At 60.1% G+C, this 19,633-nt stretch overlaps 1 protein-coding gene across 11 annotated transcripts; it reads left to right on the top strand.

The window, feature by feature from the left end:
- Positions 1–960: 960 nt before the first annotated feature.
- On the top strand, positions 961–19,471 carry TNS2 (tensin 2). 11 transcript variants are annotated; one of them, XM_074374809.1, is made up of 29 exons: positions 961–1,111; positions 7,817–7,925; positions 8,415–8,452; positions 9,341–9,379; positions 9,700–9,738; positions 9,901–9,950; positions 10,208–10,379; positions 10,683–10,733; positions 10,994–11,143; positions 11,231–11,295; positions 12,304–12,387; positions 12,926–13,038; positions 13,132–13,192; positions 13,439–13,514; positions 13,767–13,896; positions 14,003–14,068; positions 14,151–14,264; positions 14,463–15,674; positions 15,810–15,960; positions 16,085–16,674; positions 16,789–16,878; positions 17,170–17,295; positions 17,472–17,564; positions 17,690–17,767; positions 17,935–18,012; positions 18,257–18,425; positions 18,514–18,582; positions 18,690–18,719; positions 18,849–19,471. In XM_074374809.1, exons 1-29 carry the CDS (start codon positions 1,037–1,039, stop codon positions 18,985–18,987), a joined length of 4,257 nt encoding a protein of 1,418 aa, XP_074230910.1. In that variant the 5' UTR covers positions 961–1,036; the 3' UTR covers positions 18,988–19,471. The 11 variants fall into 11 exon arrangements, with proteins under 11 accessions (XP_074230910.1, XP_074230907.1, XP_074230906.1 ...); XM_074374806.1 differs by lacking the exon at positions 961–1,111 and adding an exon at positions 3,299–3,457 and having other exon boundaries at positions 11,021–11,143; XM_074374805.1 differs by lacking the exon at positions 961–1,111 and adding an exon at positions 3,299–3,457.
- Positions 19,472–19,633: the final 162 nt, after the last annotated feature.

The raw sequence follows: 19,633 nt of genomic DNA, 5'->3' as shown, positions 1-19,633 counted from the left end.
GTTGAGGGATGGGAAGCTCTGTCCTGTGAGGGTTCGAAAGCTTTTCCATGTGGGTAAACAAAGTCTCCTGCCAGGCTGCCTGTACAGCCAAGGCAGTGCTAGGCTCACTGCAGCTCCCCCGCAGGAATCGGCCTCACTCACATTCTCCAAGCCTTCGTTTCAAGCCACTGCCCTCATTGTGTAATGCCGAGGGCTGGATAAATGATGATGGAAAAGAAAACGGTGGGAAAGGCTGACTGGAAAGAGGTTCACGTTGGTTGTGCACAGAAAGGGCAGGGAGGAAGGAACTCCCTGTATTATGCCCCAGCAGGTACTCTACATTCAAGGGAAAGGTAGGTGCCAGTATGCCCCCCATCCTCAGTCATAGTGCAGTGACTCTGAAGCCGAACTGTGGCAACAGATCCCAGGACTGGGCAGCCCTGTCAACCCACTGTACATCCTGAGCAACCAGAAGGGTACAGGTGCGGCATCAACTGGAGTCTGATTGGATCCACGTGTGTCCCAGTCCACACAGCCTAGTTTCTCCTAAGCAGAAGCAAACACTAGGCTCTGGATCCCAAGGCAGTGGGGGTCCCAGTTAGTGCTGAGGGCGTCGCCTCAAGTGCTAAGCGAGCTCACAGCATCTGGCTTCTCAGGAAGTGGGAGAGCTACACATCTGCTGCTGGGAAGCATTATTTCTCAAAAAAAACCTTGTTTCTCAGCAACCATCATAGCCCCCAGGGCCACATGTATGGAAGAGGGACTTGCCTTCCCTCACCCCCCAACCTCACCAAAAAGAAAGAGTTTGGAAGAGGCGAGCTGTGCTGTTCCCCGCCCAGCTGCAGCAACCTCCCGGTTGGACAATATACCCTCTGTCCTCAGCCAGGAGATCCGCCTCTGGAGGCAGCGCTGCCCCTCCCCCACCCTTCCTGGTTCCCAGAGCCCAAACCCTCCGCTGAAGTTCCCCTGACCTCTTCCAGCCAGATGAGCCCACACCCTCAATGCCTTCCTCCTAGTGTCCCCCACCCCAAGGATCTGAACACACTCGGTCACAGACATGGGATCACCCCAGAACATGGAAGGAGAGATTCAGCCTGCCATGCCAAGGTGGGCTGCCCTCTGCATAGTCAAGGTAAGAAAACCTGCAGGGAGGGCCTAGGGTGTTCCTTAAGGTGTTGCTTCACCTTCACTAACACCATCCTGGTTTTCTCCCTCCTTTCCCCCACTTCCTTTCTAAAGTTCCTTCTGCTCTGAGCTGGAAATCAGGATGCCTGGCTGGCCCCATGGGCCACATTATCTCACCCCCACCAAGCCACCTCCTGTATTTTTCACTCTCAACCTTCCTCATCAGCTTCCCTCCTGCCTCCTTTCCCCACCACCCTCCACCATCCCCACATTAAGAGCTAGAAGCAGGTCTGAGCTGGAAGTTCAGCTACCCATCTTAGGACCCTTTCCCAATTCCTTGGAACCTCAAAAGTTCCTCTTAGGGGCAGCAAAACTGGCATGAGTCTGAGGCTCTAGCCCTGCCCACTGCTCTGGGATCCAATCAAGTGCCCCTTCTCTGAGTCCCAGTCTCTCCCCTGGTACCTTTAGAGATCAGGACCTACCCCTTTGGCATGCATCCCAGGGCCCAGCCAAAGTCCCTAATGAACTCTGGGAAGGGCAAGATGTTAAAAGAGCTAGCCATAGTCTCCAAAGAAGTGAAAAAACTTTCATACCTCGGGTGCTTCGATTATAAAATCAAATCTTGCCAAAATACACAGGATGACCTTCAGCCCTGCCCCTTCCCCAGGAGACTCTGATCCCTGTCGCTCTCCTCAGGTCTTCTCCCAACTCCTGCCTTTCCCCTCCTCCCAGTGCCTCTTTACCTCTTCCCTTCCCAGCTCCACTCCAATCCCCCAGCCCTTCCTCCAGACCCCAGTGACTCCCGCTGCTCTAATTTCTGAAATTGCCTATTGGACACCAACTCAGTCAAGAGCAGTAAGATCAAGGCTCCCCAGTCTCCACCACACCCACCCCTCCCAAATGCCAGTCTCTGGGGGACCTGTATTGTAACCATCTGCAGCTTCACAGTCTCTTCCCTGCTGCCGGATTAGAATCAGGTGCTCCACCCCCTGGTAATCAGAACCAGACTTCCCAGTTTTTGCCAGAGGCTAGATGAGCACAGAAAGGACCTGGTTGAGAAATGAGACAGGGAGGGACAGAGGGCCTCAGTGCTGGCGGTACTGGCTGCCTTGAGCAGGCATTGAGCATTAGGCCTGGGCACTGGCTCCTTAGAATCCGCCTGCTACCACCCCACGCCCCTAGTTTTCATCATGGAAAAGCCAGTGGGAGGGTGAGGGAGGGAGAAAGGTTCAGGAAGTATTCACTGCTAAAGAACATTGGGAATCTTGGGAATGGGAGGAGACTGAGTTTCTACAAAGACATCTCTTCCCTCTACCTTCCCCGCCAGGGTGGTACAAGTCAAACCAGCCCCACAACCCATAGCTCAATTCCAGGAAGTTCCTATCCAGTACCAGATCCAGATACTGCAAAAGAAGTGAATGAGGTTAGACCACAGAATGAACTTCCATGTCCATTGGGAAGCCTGGGACTTGGGTTAAATGTGAGGAAGACTTTCTTCATAAAATTCTCCTAGGGAACGGGAATGACAATCTAGCCCCAAAGCAGGGCGGTAGATGGGCTGACTGGAGCGGCTTAGGAGTGGGGGTGAGAGGTTGAACTTGACGTGAAGGTCCTCAGCTGTAAGTTCCCTGGGGAGAATAGGTGGCACCTGAGAAGTCTCCTGTGATGGGTGCCCAGCAACTTGGGACACAAGTAACACCTGGTGTCTTCGTCTGAAGCCGCGATGGGTAGGTGGCGCTAGCTCCACTAGGCCAGGCGGTGGGTGGCCCCTGATTTGGGGGTCAGGCCCAATCCCAAATACACTTCGGTGAAGGGGCCGAGTGCCTTCTGGAACTATGTCCACCTTTTCTTCTGTCTGGCTCGTAAGTTTTTTCGCCTGTGTCCCTCCGGGTCGGTCTCTCCCCAACTCTGAGATTTTCCTGTCCCTATGTTCTGCGTGTCCATCTCTCTCGAAATCGTCCCCCATTTCTGTCTCCTCCTGTCTCCGAGGGTCTCTGCCAGTCTCTGCATCCCTCGTTCCTCCCAGCTCTTGGGCTCGTGGCTTCGTGAGAGAAGGTGGGGAGGAGAGGAGGGAGGAGGACGGGGGCGGGGAGCGGGCGGCACGTGGGGATTGGTGCCCGGGAAGGAGGGAAGGGGGAAGGAGGGAAGGAGGGAGGAGAGGGCGGGCGCGGGGAGCAGCGAGGGCGAGCGTGGCGCGCCCGTCCCGCCTCCTCCGCCTCCTCCGCCTCCTCCGCCTCCTCCGCCTCCTCCGCGTCCCCTCGGCGCGGGCCCGGACGGGATGGGCTGGCCCGGGGGCTCCCGCTGCTGCTGCCCCGCCCCGCCGCGCCCCCGCCAAGCCGGGCGCCCCCCGCAGGTGAGTGGCCGCGCCGCGCCGGGCGGGAGGGCGGTGGCCAGTGCGTCACGGCCCGGCGGGCAGTGCCGGGGGCGGTCGCCAGGGGGCGCGGGGCGCGTGCCTGCAGGCTCGGGCCGGGGGCGTGAGGGGCGCCAGGGTTCGGGGGGCCGCGGCGGGAAGGGCAGTTGGAGGCCAAGAAGGTGACCAGGCGGTGGGGCCGGCTCGCGGTCACTCCCCGGCCCAGGCGTCTCGCCTTCGCGCGTCCCGGGCGCACACACCGCCGGCCCGGCGCTGCTTCGTCCCGCCACGCACGCGCGCGCCGCCCCTCGCTGGCCCGGAACCTGGGCGGGAACTGGTGGGAGAGGGTGCGTGGGGGGGGCTTTCCTTTTCCACTTCACATCGCGGGAAACTGGGGCTGACCCCACTTCCAGCCCGGCCCCTCCGGCTTCTACCGTCAGTCCTCCAGATCCCCCTGGGCACACTCGCACACCCCGCCTTCCTTCCCTCTCTCCTTCCTTGGGCCTCAGCCCTCCTCCGCGGCTGGGCTCCCAGCCGCTCATCCAGCCACAGCTATTTCCAGGAAGGGGGAGTGTGGGTGGAGGGGTTTCTCCAAACAAACCCAAGGCTTCGGAGTGAGAGGGGGCCAGGCTGGGGAGAGGCTGACAGGCTCCGGAAAGTCCCAGGAAGGAGGAGGGTGAGGGTCCCAGGGGTCTGGCCGGGCCTTCCCAGGCCTGTCCCAGGGAGCTGCTTTTCCTGTCAGCACCGGCTGAGGGCTCAGAGCTCTCCCATCTCCATCTCACTTAAGAGGTGCTTCACAGGATGGGGAGGGACTCAAAGCCATGCTCCCCTGGCTTCCCAACACAGGGGCTAGTGAGCCATCCGCAAGGACAAGAGCGAGGGTCGAGGGTCGGAAAATGTTTGGGGCCTGTTGCCAGGTGAGGGCACTTTCAGCCCCTTAGGAAGCAGCAGTAGAAAGAAGTGTGCTAGAGGGGACCTGGTCAGGGTACCTGCAACAGGAGCGGAGACAGGGCCCCCACCACCACCACACCCCTCCTGCCCTCAGGGACTGGACCAGGCCAGGTCCAGTTGCCCACACTGGCCAGGGGCCTGGAATGTCCTGGGACCCAGCCAGGGCTGGTGGGGTGGGAGTGGGTTGCAGAGCAGTGCCCCTCTCCAGTTACAGGCTAGGCATCCCTCTGGCCAGGGTACTCTGGGAGAGACTTCCTGACCTGGGAGGAGAATCAGGGCTTCAAAGAAGCTTCAGGGTAGGCCTAGCCCAGACAGGTGGAAGGAAGTACCCTGAGTGGGCACATCCCAGAGGAGGCAGGGTGAGACCAACCCAGACGGGCACGAGGGAGGGAGGGAGCGAGCAAGAGGAAAATCTAAGGACCTGGTGGGAGAAGCCAGAGCTGGGGGAGCTGCCAGAGCCCTGGGACATTCAGTAAATACCCTGCAAATGGGGGGGCGGAGCACAATTGCACAGTCTCTCAAGCAACTGGACTGCTCGGTGGAGTTGCTGTCCAAGGCTTGGGGCTGAGGACCCCTAGGCTATTAACCCCTTATACTTCTGGAAGATTACTCCCCTCTTTCCAAGGCCCCAATCCAACTCCTTCCCTTGACTCCCGGGACAGGAAGTTGGCCATGTTCCCAGGAGGGAGGCAGGAGGCCCGCAGAGGCGGGTGTAGTATGTGTTGGGAGGGGGGCCTCCTGTCCAGTCCTTGGGCCCTGGGACAGCTGCTGAGGAAGGAGGGCCGAGCTGCGAGAGCCATGAAGGTACTACTCAGGCTTGGGGGGCCCGGGGGGGGGTGGTTAGATAGGCTCAGCCCAAGGGTCTGGGGCGGAGGGCCTAAGTGGCAGGGCTCAAGAGGGTCTAGAGACCAGAGAGGTGGGCTGAAATGAGCCAGGGAATAGGTGAGTGGAGGACTGTCAGGAGCAGAGCAGCTGGGGAGCTCTCAGGAGATGGGCCTCAAATGCCTAGGGCTGGGGTGGGAGAATGGATCACTCCTGTGGGCAGAGCAGTCTCTGGCTGGAATGTGGCCTTCCAGTGCTGGTGGTGGGGCCAGGGGGGCAAGGCATGTTGTCCTTTTCCTACTTCTTTGCTACCAGTGAAACTGAGGCAGGAAGCTGGCCCTCAGTCCCATTTTCCCTGACCCTCAGGATGCACTCCAGATCCTGGGCTGGGCTGGGGTAGTGATTCTCAGCTCTCCCTCCCTCCCTCAGAACTCCCCAGAGAGCCTGGGAGGCTGGCCTGGCAGGACGTGGTGTTCCCCACTGGCCCTTGAGTCCTGCACTGAGACCTAAATTCCCACCCCGCCCCTGCCCCGCCCCACCGGGGACTGGATCTCAGGATCCCACAGATCCCTCGATAGGGTCTATCCCTGGACATGGGGCAGCTCCAGTGCAGGGTTGGGTTGGGGGCAAAAGATCCTGGGCTGACACTCCCAGCAGGGTAGATCCTGGGAATCTGATCTCCTGGCCTCCCCCACATCCTCCCCCCCCTCCCACTTCCTGGAGCAACGACCTGCCCCCTTCCCGCCTGCACTCCCCTCCACTTCCAGGGCTGGGCTTCTCACACCAGCCAGACAGCCTACTCTCCACCCAGGGGAAGTGGCTGCCTCCGCCAAGCCGCTTCCAGGAAGCCCCGGGCCAGGCCCCAGCATTGTTTGGGCCCCCCAGCCGGCACCCCAGGCAGCCGGACACCATGAAGTCCAGCGGCCCCGTGGAGAGGCTGCTCAGAGCCCTGGGGAGGAGGGACAGCAGCCGGGCCACCAGCAGGGTAGGAGTGCCCGTTGGCTGGGCAGAAGAGGGGCAGGGGTGGAGGTGTGGGCAGCGGGGGAGGGGGCCAGCACTCAGGCCAGACCCTCTTCCCAATTTCAGCTTCCTCAGTCTTCTCCCCTTGTCCCATGTCCCCTCGTTACTTTACCACTTTGGAGTGGCCAGGGCTGTGGCCTGAGTGGCAGAAGTTTGGGTTAAAGCAGAACCTGGTGTCCCGTTTGGCTCCCCTGTCACATTCCCTGCCCTAGCCCTGGCCAGCCCTGCATCCAGGCAGCTCTACATCATTGTAGGACCTTTTTGGGTACTATTCTGGAAACCCAGAGGGCTTCCCTGGGCTGAGAAGTTTGTGGGAAATGGGGGAGGGGTGATAATGGAAGGGAGGGAGGTCGCCAGGTCTCAGGAGTGCTTTAGACATGGGTGGGGTGGGTGCTTTCCAGTGACATCATCTGTGTGTGCCATTAATGCCAAAATGCACCCAAATCTCCTAGTGGGTCTGGCAAAGTTGGTCCAGCCCAGAAGAATTCAGGTTAGGTTTAATCCAGCTGCTTCAGGGACAGCCAAGAGACCCAGGCTGGGGGCCCTGTAGGCCTCATCACTGCCTTTCCCCACATTTTCTCAGCCTTACCCCAAAAGAAGCCTCTCAGGGCTACATGAGACAATACTGTAGGGGTGGGAGGCAGGAACTGGAACACGGGAGGAGAAAAATGGGTAGAAGAGAGGAGGCAAGGAGGCAAATGGTCTCCAGAAATAGGATGGGAGGAATGGGACTGAGGTAGGCTTGAGCCACAGAGGGCATCTCAGCCTCCTTGCTCACTGCACTCTCAGAGGGGGTTTGGGGGAAGGGCCCAGGAGCATCTGGTCCACCCTCTCCCCCATTCAATGCTGGAATCCCACTTGAACCTCCTCAAGTGACAGGGTGCTTACTACATCCCGGAGCAGTAAGGCAACTAAATATTTCCCCCATGTCATGCCTTTCCCTCCAGCATCACCGCCCCCTCCTTACACAATTGCTGCCTGCCGCCTGGGTGCACAATGAGTAAACATGTTGTTCTGACAGTGGGGGGAGGAGGGAGTGTCAGCTGCCTGGAGCACGGGGACAGCAGGAGCCAGGGGAGCAGGCCTGGCCCAGGCCCCTCCTGCTGCCGGGTCAGTCTGGGTGCTGCATGACTGACACACTTCATTCTGGTCTGGACCCCCTCCCTGCTCACTCTTCACGGGGACCTCCAGCTGGGGAGGGCAAGATGGGAGGAGAAACAGGTGGGTGGCCTTCCTAGAGGAGTCAGAGAGCACTGCCCCGGCCAGGACGGAAGCTCTAGGGCTTGGATGGCAGTGACCACAGGGGTAATCACACTCCAGGGCCACGTGAGGGGCCCTTGGGGAGGAGCTGACCCAGCCAGGGTACGGCAAGGGTCAGGTTCCATGCACTGTTGAGGACAGGCCCTACAACTGCCCGGAAACAGCTGTGGCCAAGTGCATCCTATGAGTTTGGGAGCTTTATCAGGATGGAGAAAGAGAGAAACCATACAGTGCTCAGACCCCGGCCCAGTCCTGGAGATGGACCCACTGGGAACTGACACCTCTGTCTGTCTGTCCCTCCACCCCCAGCCTAGGAAAGCTGAGCCACACAGCTTCCGGGAGAAGGTCTTCCGGAAGAAACCGCCAGTCTGTGCAGTTTGTAAGGTGACCATCGATGGGACAGGCATCTCATGCCGAGGTGAGGGACCCTATGCTGTGACTCTGAGAGCGTCGCCTAGTGCCAGCAGGCAAACTGCAGAACAGAAACTGTACTGCATGTGCTGCCCCTGGACTGGGCAACATGGGAGCCGAGGGGAACTGCCTCCCCTCCAAACAGCCCTTGCTCCCCAAGACATGCACCCCCAGCAGCCCAGAGACCCAGGACTCTCCATCACCTTCCCACGTGACCTGTGACTAGGGCTTCCCTCCCTCCCTTCCCTGTCACCCCTACGCACCCTAGAACATTACCCCTGCTCCCCTGCTCCTGGCCTGAGCAGTAGTGCATCACTGCTATGTGCTTCCCTTGAACTCTGCCTCTGCTCCCCTACTCCAGCCAGCTCAGTACAGTTGGAGTCCCAGAAGTCCCAGGGTCTAGTTCCAGGGCCTGGAGAGATGGGAGAGGGCCATCCCTTCCACTGCCCTGGTAGGCCCCTGCTAACTTCTCTCTTCCCCTCCAATCCCCCTCTAGTCTGCAAGGTGGCAACACACAGAAAATGTGAAGCAAAGGTGGGTACCTGATGGGCAGAGGGAAACTGGGGTCCCTTCCTCCCCTGAAACAGGCTTCTCCAGCCAACTGGCATCAACCCTCCACCCTTCTCATCATTGGGGAACCCCTGCTGGGGTGGGAGAGGGTGCTGTTCTGGGCCCTTTAAGAACCACCCTACTCCACCCCCTGGAGGCCTGGCCCAGGCGGGTGGACAGCAAGACAGCGTTTGTCTTGGTGCTGTGCCCAGGCTGCAGCTGGCGAAAGGATGGGGGGTGGGGAAGAGGAGGAGAATAAGGAGGAGGAAGGGTGGGGTGGGTGGGTGGGGGAGTAGGATTTCAGAGACTGGGCAGCCGGATGGGCTGTGCCTTCCCTCTGGGGAAGGGTCCTCAGGATGCCTGAGTGGTTCTTGTCCTGGGCCCTGGAAAGGCTGGGCAGAAGGTGCAAGGTGTAGATAGCACTCACTGTCTACTGGGGACCTGAGACAGCCGCATCCCTGGGGAGGTGCCCTGGTCCTCCTCCTGCGGGGCGGAGGGTCCCAGCCTCTGGAGCTGGCTTGGGGGAGCTGTGTGCCCAAGGGCGGGGTCTCCCGGTGAAAGAGGCCAGTGTCCGTCCCTGGCCATGGCCTGCCTGCATGGCTCTATATATAACTCCTGCCCTGCAGCTGGATGAATGGGGGTCTGTGTGGGCAGGGGGCTGAGAGCCAAGAGCAACAAGTGGGGGGCCCGGGGGTGGGGGACCGAGAGGCCAGAGGGGAGGCTCCCTTAAATAGAGGAACCTCAGCTGCAGCCTGCGCCCATCTGCTAACAGCCCCTCCACCTTCTTGCTGAAGCTGAGGGATGGCCCCTTCCTTAAGCCCGGGAGAGCCCATTTCACGAGCAGCTTAGCCTCTCATTTGAGTCTCCTTCTAGGTGACTTCGTCCTGTCAGTCCTTGCCTCCCGCGGAGCTGGTGAGTGTGTTCTGGGGTGGGGTGGGGGAGGCAAGGAACCTGGCTTCAGTGTCCAGAGGTCTGGTAGCCACAGAGAGGGCCCCCAGGAGGTTACCTTGAATGGACTGCTGTGGACAGTGGTCATATTGAGGCAGTGGAAAAAATTTTGAGCCCTCTGCTCCTGTCCTCTTGAGCCTGCTGGGGGCTAGGACTCCTCCCTCTCCTCCTGCCCAGTACAGCCCTCACAGGGCCACGGGCAAGCCCGCCCCACTGCTCCCCTGCCTAGACTAGTCCTTGCTCCTTTCCTAACCACTCCCTTTTCCTCTCCTATCTCCCTCTAGCGGAGAAACACGGCCCCTGTGAGGCGCATAGAGCACCTGGTAAGGGGATGCTGGAGTGGGAGCGGGGCGGCGGCCGAAGCAGATAGCTCTGGGAATAAGGATCTAGGTTTCTTCTGAGGACAAAAGTTCATGGAACTCTGGAGTGGGGAGCCTAGAGTGAGGCACACACAAAGACGTGCATCATCTCATCTCATCCACCAGGGATCTACCAAGTCTTTGAACCATTCAAAGCAGCGCAGCACTCTGCCCAGGTGAGAGGTGCAGGGTGTGACCCCACATCTCATCAGCCCATGGTAGTGCCCCAGCAAAGCTCTCCAGGACAGCTCCACGCACCTAAGCAGTGCCACCCACCCTCAGGACCCAGGAGGCCTCACCTGTAGTCGGCCAGATACCCTTCCATCACACCAGCCTCCTGCGCCCACCCTCTCTCCTCTCTCCCCTCCTTCCCTTCTCCCTTCTCCCCTCAACCCCCGCCCCCGTTCTTACGCAGGCTTCGCCCCCTCCCCAGGAGCTTCAGCCTGGACCCGCTCATGGAGCGTCGCTGGGACTTGGACCTCACCTACGTGACAGAACGGATCCTGGCCGCCGCTTTCCCCGCGCGGCCGGATGAGCAGCGACACCGGGGCCACCTGCGCGAGCTGGCTCACGTGCTGCAATCCAAACACCTCGACAAGTACCTGGTGAGGGGCGGGGGCTGCCGCATTCAGCCAATGAGAGGGCTGGGAGGTCCAGATGGGCCAGGCTGCTCCCTGACGTCACACCAGCGGGGCGGGGCCCGAGTGGGCGGGGCCCAGGGTGCAGCCAAAGCAAACCTGGAACCCAGACGACTGACCGGCCTGTCAAAGCTAGTCTGGGCCTTGGTGACCTCCTCATTTTGGAGAAAGACCCTTACTTAAGGTCACAGCGGGTGACACTACCTCCACGTATCACCACATCTCACTGCCTGGGGTCACTTTCTCCTAACACCCCCGCTTTATTTGCAGCTCTTCAACCTTTCAGAGAAAAGACATGACCTGACCCGCCTAAACCCCAAGGTAGGAGGGCATTAAAACCATTAAACAGAGCCTCCCCCAGCCTCGTTATTAATAGTAGCAGTTGGCATCTACTTCTCTCTGAAGCACCTTCCCATATGACATGTCACTTGGAACACCCCAAAGCATGGTATCAACCCACTGCCTGGGTGAGGAAGGTGTTAAGGCTGTCATGGACAATCAACAGGCCCCTGACCTTGTCGCCAGGTCCCTACACCCTGTCCCTCTTCCACCCCCGCCCACCTCTCTTTGGTGACCACCAGCCCCAGTTCCACCCCTGCACCCGTCAGGTCCAGGACTTCGGCTGGCCTGAGCTGCATGCGCCCCCGCTGGACAAGCTGTGCTCCATCTGCAAAGCCATGGAGACGTGGCTCAGCGCCGACCCGCAGCATGTAGTCGTACTGTACTGCAAGGTGGGCTGGGATCCTGGGTTTGCAGAGCTGGAGTGCCCTCAGTCTGGGGCCCCAGCAGGCCCTCCATCCCTGTCTCTTTGTCCTCAGGGGAGCAAGGGCAAGCTTGGCGTCATCGTCTCTGCCTATATGCACTACAGCAAGATCTCTGCAGGGTGAGGCTCCCCAGCCCCAGAGTGCCCCTTTCCAATGACCTTTCCTCCAGCTGCCCCGTGATGAGCCCATCTCCTCTGAAGCCCACCTTGGTGTTCAGAGTGTCATTTACTCTAAACTTGACCTCTCCACCTCCTTTTTCTCACTTATACTTTACCACAGTTCTCAGCAGATGGTCTGTATGGGTGTCCTAGGGCTGCTGTAACAAAGTGCCACAAACTGTGTGGCTTCAGACAGCAGAAATGGGGGAGAGGGTATAGCTCCGTGGTAGAGTGCATGCTTAGCATGCATGAGGTCCTGGGTTCAATCCCCAGTACCTCCTCTAAAAATAAATAAATAAATAAATAAATCTAGCCACCCCTCACCATAAATAATTTTTTTAAAAGGCAGTAGAAATGTAATGTCTTAGTTCTAGAGGCTAGAAGTCTAGGACTGAGGTGTTAGCAGGGCCACACTCCCACCGAGACCCTGGGTAGAGTCCTTCCCAGCCTCTTCCCAGCTCCTGGTGGTGGCCAGCAATCCTTGGTGCTCCTTGGCTTGTAGATGCATCACTCCCATCTCTGCCTCCGTCATCACCTGGCCTTCTTCTGTGTGTCTGTGTGTCTGTCTCTCTTCTCTTCTTCTAAGGACACCACTCATATTGGATTAAGGGCTCGCCCTACTCCAGTATAACATCCTAACTTATTACATCTGCAGCGGCCCTATTTCCAAATAAGGTCACATTCTGAGGTACATATCTTTTTTTTGGGGGGGGGACACAATTCAACCCATAACATGGTCTTACTGTCCCATTTTACAGAGGAGGAAACTAAAACTCAGGGAACAATTGCCTGAGGTCCAACAACTAGTAAAGTGACTGTAGGTGGGGTGTCTAGTTCTCTTTGCCACCACTCTGGGCTTCCTCTAGACTTGGGGGCATCACACCTCTCTTCCCTCCCCTGGGGCTTAGACATGGGAGACCAGGATGGAGACCAGCCCCTAAGCCCCCACACTGGCCCCGCTCTCCCCAGGGCGGACCAGGCGCTGGCTACTCTTACCATGCGGAAGTTCTGTGAGGACAAGGTGGCCGCGGAGCTGCAGCCCTCCCAGCGCCGGTGAGCAGCCTGGGTGGGGGATGGGCTAGAGAAGCAGCTCCCTTCTGGCTACCAAGGCCAAGGTTCTGGCATTCATGCAGCACACCTTAATGGGGCGTTCACTTTGTGCCAGAGATTTTGCCAAGTGCTGAGAATGCAAAACCAACAAGATCACTGCTCTTGTGGGGCTTATTTACATACTAGTGGGGTCGAAGGCAATAAATCTGTGAATAAATAGACAAGATCATTTTGGATAATGACAAGTGCTATGCAGAAAATATAGCTGAGTCTTGTGATAAAGAGAGACTTGCAGGACAGTCAAATCCCACCTCTATAGCGTGAGGCAAAGATCTGGGGGAAAAGCAGTCTGGGCCGAGGGAACAGCAAGTACAAAACCTTGCTGAGACAGCAAGAAGGATTGAGGTTAGATGCAAGGAAGAACTTTCTGGTGAGCTGGAAGTTGGGAGGGAAGTGCTGAGGAGAAGGTGGGTGGGGTGTGCAGAGCTGAAATGGCACAAGAGGATCTCCAGAAGAAGGGGCTTATGTTCTCCTTGACCAGGTACATCAGCTACTTCAGTGGTCTGCTGTCCGGCTCCATCAGAATGAACAGCAGCCCTCTCTTCCTGCACTATGTGCTCGTGCCCATGCTGCCAGCCTTTGAACCTGGCACAGGTGCGTCCGTCTGGGATGTATTCCATGGGAATGATCTCCCGAACCCCCTCCACTTGGCACCCCTCACCCACCTTCTCCTTCTTGCCCCTCCAGGCTTCCAGCCCTTCCTGAAGATCTACCAGTCCATGCAGCTTGTCTACACATCAGGAATCTAGTGAGTGCTCTGTTCCAAGGCCCCTGTTTCTCCAGCCTCCCCAGACACCTGGCCTCTAGCTCCAGCCACTGCACCTGAAAACTAATACCATCACAGAATCCATTTTACAGATGGGGAAGCTGATGCTTACAGGTCTCTCACTAAGGCAGGGCTCGGTCTCCAATCTCCCAGCTCCCTCCTGACTCCTCACAGCCACCCCTGCGCCTGGACGCCTTGATTCAGCTCTGCCCTCTCTCTCTTCCCCAGTCACGTTGCAGGCCCAGGTCCCCAGCAGCTTTGCATTAGCCTGGAGCCAGCCCTCCTCCTGAAAGGCGATGTCATGGTGAGGGGATCTTGGTGACAGGGAGAGTCCTGGGGGTGGGGCAGGGAATGTAACCTGCCAGCTGCACGGTCTCTGGGAAACCATGGATTCAAAGCAGATTGGAGGCCAAAAGGGACATCCCCTTGATGGGGAGGTAACCTTGAGGTTGAGGCCGGGCAGAGCCATGACCAGATAGTCCCCCCAAGGTGGAAGCACAGAGGAGACGTAAGTGGACATGAGGGCCTGAAGTCCAGTCTCCCTCCCCTTACCTAGGTGACATGCTATCACAAGGCTAGCCGGGGGACAGACCGGACCCTTGTGTTCCGAGTCCAGTTCCACACATGCACCATCCATGGACCACGGCTCGCCTTCCCCAAGGATCAGCTGGACGAGGCCTGGACTGGTGAGTGGGAGACAAGTGGTGTGGGGGCTGGAGCCCGGGTGAGGGCAGGCAGGCGGGTGAGGGCAGGCAGGCAGGGGCCTGGCTCCTCACCGTCCACTCCCCACAGACGAGAGGTTCCCCTTCCAAGCATCCGTGGAGTTTGTCTTCTCCTCCAGCCCAGAGAAGATCAAAGGTAAGAGCCGCATCTTGAGGGGGTTGGCTGAAGGTCGTGTCTCCCTGCTCCTCACCCCCCACCCTCGGGCGCCGTTCCACAGGCAGCACCCCACGGAATGACCCTTCAGTCTCTGTTGACTACAACACTGCGGAGCCCGCTGTGCGCTGGGACTCCTATGAGAACTTCAACCAGCACCATGAGGACAGCGTGGACGGTGTGTGGGGCATACCTGGGGGTGGCTGGAGGTGTGGTTTTGTGGGGGCATACTCCTTCCTCCCCAGGCAGATCCCCCTCCCAGGAGACATCCCCTGAGCTGGAGTCTCCAGCACTGTCCCCTCATTTAACACACTTCATCTCTCTCCCTTTTTTGTCCGTTTGACCGCCCTCTCTCCCTGATCCTCTCCCCGCTCAGACTCCCCCACCCATACCCTGGGACCCCTGGATGGCAGTCCATATGCCCAGGTGCAGCGGGCCCCCCGCCAGGCTCTGCCGGCGCCCTCTCCGGAACCACCTCCACCCCCGCTGCTCTCTGTCAGCAGCGACTCTGGCCACTCATCCACGCTGACCACGGAGCCGGCCACCGAGTCCCCTGGCCGGCCGCCCCCGACGGCTGCTGAACGGCAGGAGCTCGATCGCCTCCTGGGAGGCTGCGGAGTGGCCAGTGGGGGCCGGGGAGCTGGGCGCGAGACGGCCATCCTCGATGACGAAGAGCAGCCCCCCGCGGGTGGAGGCCCCCACCTCGGAATGTACGCAGGCCACAGACCTGGCCTTAGCCGCCACTGCTCCTGCCGCCAGGGCTACCGGGAACCCTGCGGGGTCCCCAATGGGGGCTACTATCGGCCAGAGGGAACCCTGGAGAGGCGGCGGCTGGCCTATGCAGGCTATGAGGGCCCCCCCCAGGGCTATGCTGAGGCCTCCGTGGAGAAGAGGCGCCTCTGCCGATCGCTGTCCGAGGGGCCCTACCCCTACCCACCTGAGCTGGGGAAACCAGCCAACGGGGACTTTGGCTACCGCTCCCCAGGCTACCGGGAGGTGGTGATCCTGGAGGACCCCGGGCTGCCTGCCCTGTGCTCATGCCCCGCTTGCGAGGAGAAGCTGGCAGTGCCCACAGCAGCCCTCTATGGGCTGCGGCTGGAGAGGGAGGCCGGAGAGGGGTGGGCGACTGAGGCTGGCAAGCCTCTCTTACACCCGGTGCGGCCTGGGCACCCGCTGCCCCTGCTGGTGCCTGCCTGCGGGCATCACCATGCCCCGATGCCTGACTACAGCTGCCTGAAGCCACCCAAAGCAGGCGAGGAAGGGCATGAGGGCTGCTCCTACACCATGTGCCCTGAAGGCAGGTATGGGCATCCAGGGTACCCTGCCCTGGTGACATACGGCTATGGAGGAGCAGTTCCCAGTTACTGCCCGGCCTACGGCCGGGTGCCTCACAGCTGCGGGTCTCCAGGCGAGGGCAGAGGGTATCCCAGCTCCGGTGCCCACTCCCCACGGGCTGGCTCCATTTCCCCGGGCAGCCCGCCCTACCCCCAATCCAGGAAGCTGAGCTACGAGATCCCTGCAGAGGAGGGAGGGAACAGGTATCCGCTGCCCGGGCACCTGGCCCCAGCAGGACCCTTGGCATCTGCAGGTGAGGGCGCTGGGGCAGGGGGTGCCCAGGGCAGAGGAGGGTTCTGGAAGATGGTGGGGAAGGCACAGGGGTAAAGAGCTAAGCCAGACAGAAGAGACTTTTCCTGGCTCACAGCCCTTCTCACCTTCCCTGCAGAGTCGCCTGAGCCAGTGTCCTGGAGGGAGGGCCCCAGCGGACACAGCACCCTGCCTCGGTCTCCCCGAGATGCCCAGGGCAGTGCCTCTTCTGAGTTGTCTGGTCCCTCCACGCCCCTGCACACCAGCAGCCCAGTCCAGGGCAAGGAGAGGTACGCCGTGGGGCTGGGCTGCTCAGACGCCTCTTCGTCTGAGCAGACACTGAAGGCTGGGGGTGGGGGGCAGCTCACCCAGGGCCCTGCGTCCCTACTAACCACCCTCCCTCCCACCCTACAGCACCCGACGGCAGGACACCCGGTCCCCGACCTTGGCGCCCACTCAGAGACTGAGTCCTGGTGAGGCTGTGCCATCTGTTTCCCAGGGAGGCGCTGAAAAGGCTCCAGAGCTGCCGGCAAGAAGTGGGCCTGAGCCTCCAGCCCCTGGCCCCTTCTCGCCAGCCTCCCCACCCAGCTCACCCAATGACTGGCCTCAAGAGAAAAGCCCAGGGTGCCACTCGGACAGTGCCAGTCCAAGGGGCTCTGTGCCCACCACACTGCCCGGCCTCCGCCATGCCCCTTGGCAGGGACTTCGAGACCCCCCAGACAGCCCGGATGGGTCCCCACTCACTCCTGTGCCTACCCAGATGCCCTGGCTTGTGGCCAGCCCAGAGCCACCTCAGAGCTCACCTACACCTGCCTTCCCACTGGCTGCATCTTATGACATCAATGGCCCCACCCAGCCCCCACTTCCCGAGAAACGCCACCTGTTGGGGCCTGGGCAACAGCCAGGACCCTGGGGCCCAGAGCAGGCATCACCACCAGCCAGAGGCACCAGTCACCATGTCACCTTTGCACCTCTGCTCCTGGATAATGCCCCCCAACCCCCAGGTATAAAGGCCTTCAGGGGGTGGGGCCACTTCAGGAGAACCCTGTCTCACAGGGAGGGGCATGGCCTGGAAACCGGGGAGCCCCAGGGCCAAGCTCAGTCCCTCACTGTCCTAGAGCCCCCTATGCAAGAGAGCCAGAGCAACGTCAAGTTTGTCCAGGATACGTCCAAGTTCTGGTACAAACCACACCTGTCCCGTGACCAAGGTAAGAAGCCAGCCTGCCCCTGCATGCCCTCCAGGGCTCTGTCTCAGCTTTGGAGTCCATCCTTCCCTGTCTTCACCGGGCCCACTCTGGGCTGAGCCTCTCTCTAACAGCTGATTCTGGGCTTCTGGCCCAAGGTCTAACGCTGTCAATGCGCTGTTAACCCCCCAGCGGCATCCCAGGTGCTGGCACCACCTCTGTTAGGGCTAGAGGCCTGGGGAGCTTGGGTAGCAGAGTGGAGGGGCTACCTGGGGCTCAGTCAGCCACTGTGAAAACTTCTCCCGCCTCCCCCAGCCATCGCCCTGCTGAAGGACAAGGACCCTGGGGCATTCCTGATCAGGGACAGTCATTCATTCCAAGGAGCCTACGGACTGGCTCTCAAGGTGGCTACACCCCCACCCAGCGCCCAGCCCTGGAAAGGTACAGAATGGCCGAACCTGAGGGAGAAAGGGAGGAGGTGGGAGGGGTCCCAGAGGCAAGACAACGTGGGGTCACTTCTTAGTGGGGAGAAGCAGGAAGTGACCTTTCCTGCTCTGGGAAGAATCCCAGCAGGGGAGAAGCAGAACCTGGAATCTGATAAAGCCTTTCTCCCTCAGGGGATCCCTTGGAACAGCTGGTCCGCCATTTTCTCATTGAGACTGGGCCCAAGGGGGTGAAGATCAAGGGCTGCCCCAGCGAGCCCTACTTTGGTGAGAAGCAGGGGCTGGGAAGGCTGTGTCAGGTTGGTTCAGGGGGGCCAAGGGGTGTCAGGAGGGAGGAATAGACTAGGGGTTTCTGTGGGCGCCTCAGTTATCCTCTTGCCTCTCCCCTGCAGGCAGCCTGTCGGCCCTGGTCTCCCAGCACTCCATCTCCCCGCTGTCCCTGCCCTGCTGCCTGCGCATTCCCAGCAAAGGTGGGTGTCTTATCATCTGCCCACCCACCTCTCCCCGCCCACTGCAGCCAAAGGCAGAATCTCCGGGGCCTGGCTCCCCGCCTGCCTTCCTTCCCTCGGGACGGCAGAGGGCGCTCTCCAGCTCCCAGGAAATGCCCCTGCCCGCTGCTCACTCTCATCTCCCTCAGATCCTCTGGAGGAGGCCCCAGAGGCCCCAGTGCCCAGCAACATGAGCACAGCGGCAGACCTCCTGCGTCAGGGCGCCGGTACGGGCCTCTCCCTCCCTCCCTCCCCCTGGGCACCAAGGAGGGCATTGTTGACACAGGCACAGGGCACTGAAGGGCCTTGAGGTGGGTGGGCCCTGGCAGAGGCATCTGGGGAGCCCTGTACTGGGGGGGTGCTCCATGGGGAGGGACCTGTTAGGATGCAGATTCTTGAGCCTCCTTCCAGTATCTCTGACTGGGGCAGTCACAGAATCTGCCTTTTTAAGCCCCCTCCTCGCCCCCACAGCCTGCAGCGTGCTCTACCTGACCTCAGTGGAGACCGAGTCACTGACAGGCCCCCAGGCGGTGGCGCGGGCCAGCTCCGCAGCTCTGAGCTGCAGTCCCCGCCCGACACCTGCCGTTGTCCACTTCAAGGTCTCAGCCCAGGGCATCACGCTGACGGACAACCAAAGGAAGTATGTGTGCCTGGCCCCTGGGAACCCTAGGCGTGGGCTCGGGGGCCCTAGTTTCTGGGTGTGACCTTCCCCACCCTCCTCCTCACAGGCTCTTCTTTCGCCGCCATTATCCAGTGAACAGCATCACCTTCTCCAGCACTGACCCTCAGGACCGGAGGTGACCCTCCCTCCCAGCCCTTTCGCCCCACAGTCCCCAGCCCAGCTCCTCCTTCAGTAGCTACTTCCCGGGGCCATTCCTTCACAGTTCTTCTCCTCCTTCTGCAGATGGACCAACCCTGACGGGACCACCTCCAAGTAAGCCTCCCGGGACTGCGGTCTCCCCTGCCCAGCATGGCGTCCAGGCGCCTCCTTCCTCCCCAGTCCTGGCATTGCAGCCCCTGGGGTGATGCTGAGCCCCTCCCTGCTGTGCCTGTGTACCCCTAGGATCTTTGGTTTCGTGGCCAAGAAGCCAGGAAGCCCCTGGGAGAATGTGTGTCACCTCTTCGCAGAGCTTGACCCAGATCAGCCTGCAGGCGCCATCGTCACCTTCATCACCAAAGTTCTACTGGGCCAGAGAAAATGAAGGAAGGCCACAAGCTCCGAGCCCACGTTGACACTGCACCCCTCGCAGCACCCCACAGCCCTCACTTCCCTGGACCCAGGAGACCCAGGAGCCGGCCTCTCCCCTAGGAATGGGGAGCGGACATCGGCTTAGGACGCTGCCCTCCTTCCCTGCCCCCAGCCTGCTAAGCCAAGTGGACGGGCCCATGAGATGACCTTGCACGTGAGCAGATGGCAGAGATGGGTGTGTGAAGGGTGAGGAGGCATCAGCAGTGCAGCCCTGGAGGGGATCAGGATAGCCCCACCTGCACAAGAACATCAGCCCTGGAGGGGAGACAGGCCTTGCCAGCTCCACACAGCTGCAGGTCCCAGCATGGTGGGGGAGAGGGGTGGGGAGCAAGGCACTCCCTGCTCTGCCTCCCCTCTGAGCAGAGAGATCAGAGTGGGATCACATGAAAAGGGGGGAAAAAGAGTCTATTTTTGTCTAATAAAGAGTTTCTATAACATTTAGTTGGAACTGGAGTCATGCCTTGTTCCCAGGAAGGTCAAAGCCTCAGGTCTCTCAGGGGCACACCTTTGCCTCTTGGGGCATCCAGGCTCAAGCCCGGTCCATGGAACATACACAGCCCCCCACCCCCAGCCTAACACTAGTCCAGAAGCTCCCCCCG

The sequence above is a fragment of the Camelus bactrianus genome, chromosome 12, assembly GCF_048773025.1.
Source record: "Camelus bactrianus isolate YW-2024 breed Bactrian camel chromosome 12, ASM4877302v1, whole genome shotgun sequence".
Classification (NCBI taxonomy): Eukaryota; Metazoa; Chordata; class Mammalia; order Artiodactyla; family Camelidae; genus Camelus; species Camelus bactrianus.
The sequence above is the reverse complement of the archived record's forward strand: the minus strand, read 5'-3'. Positions and strand labels throughout refer to the sequence as shown.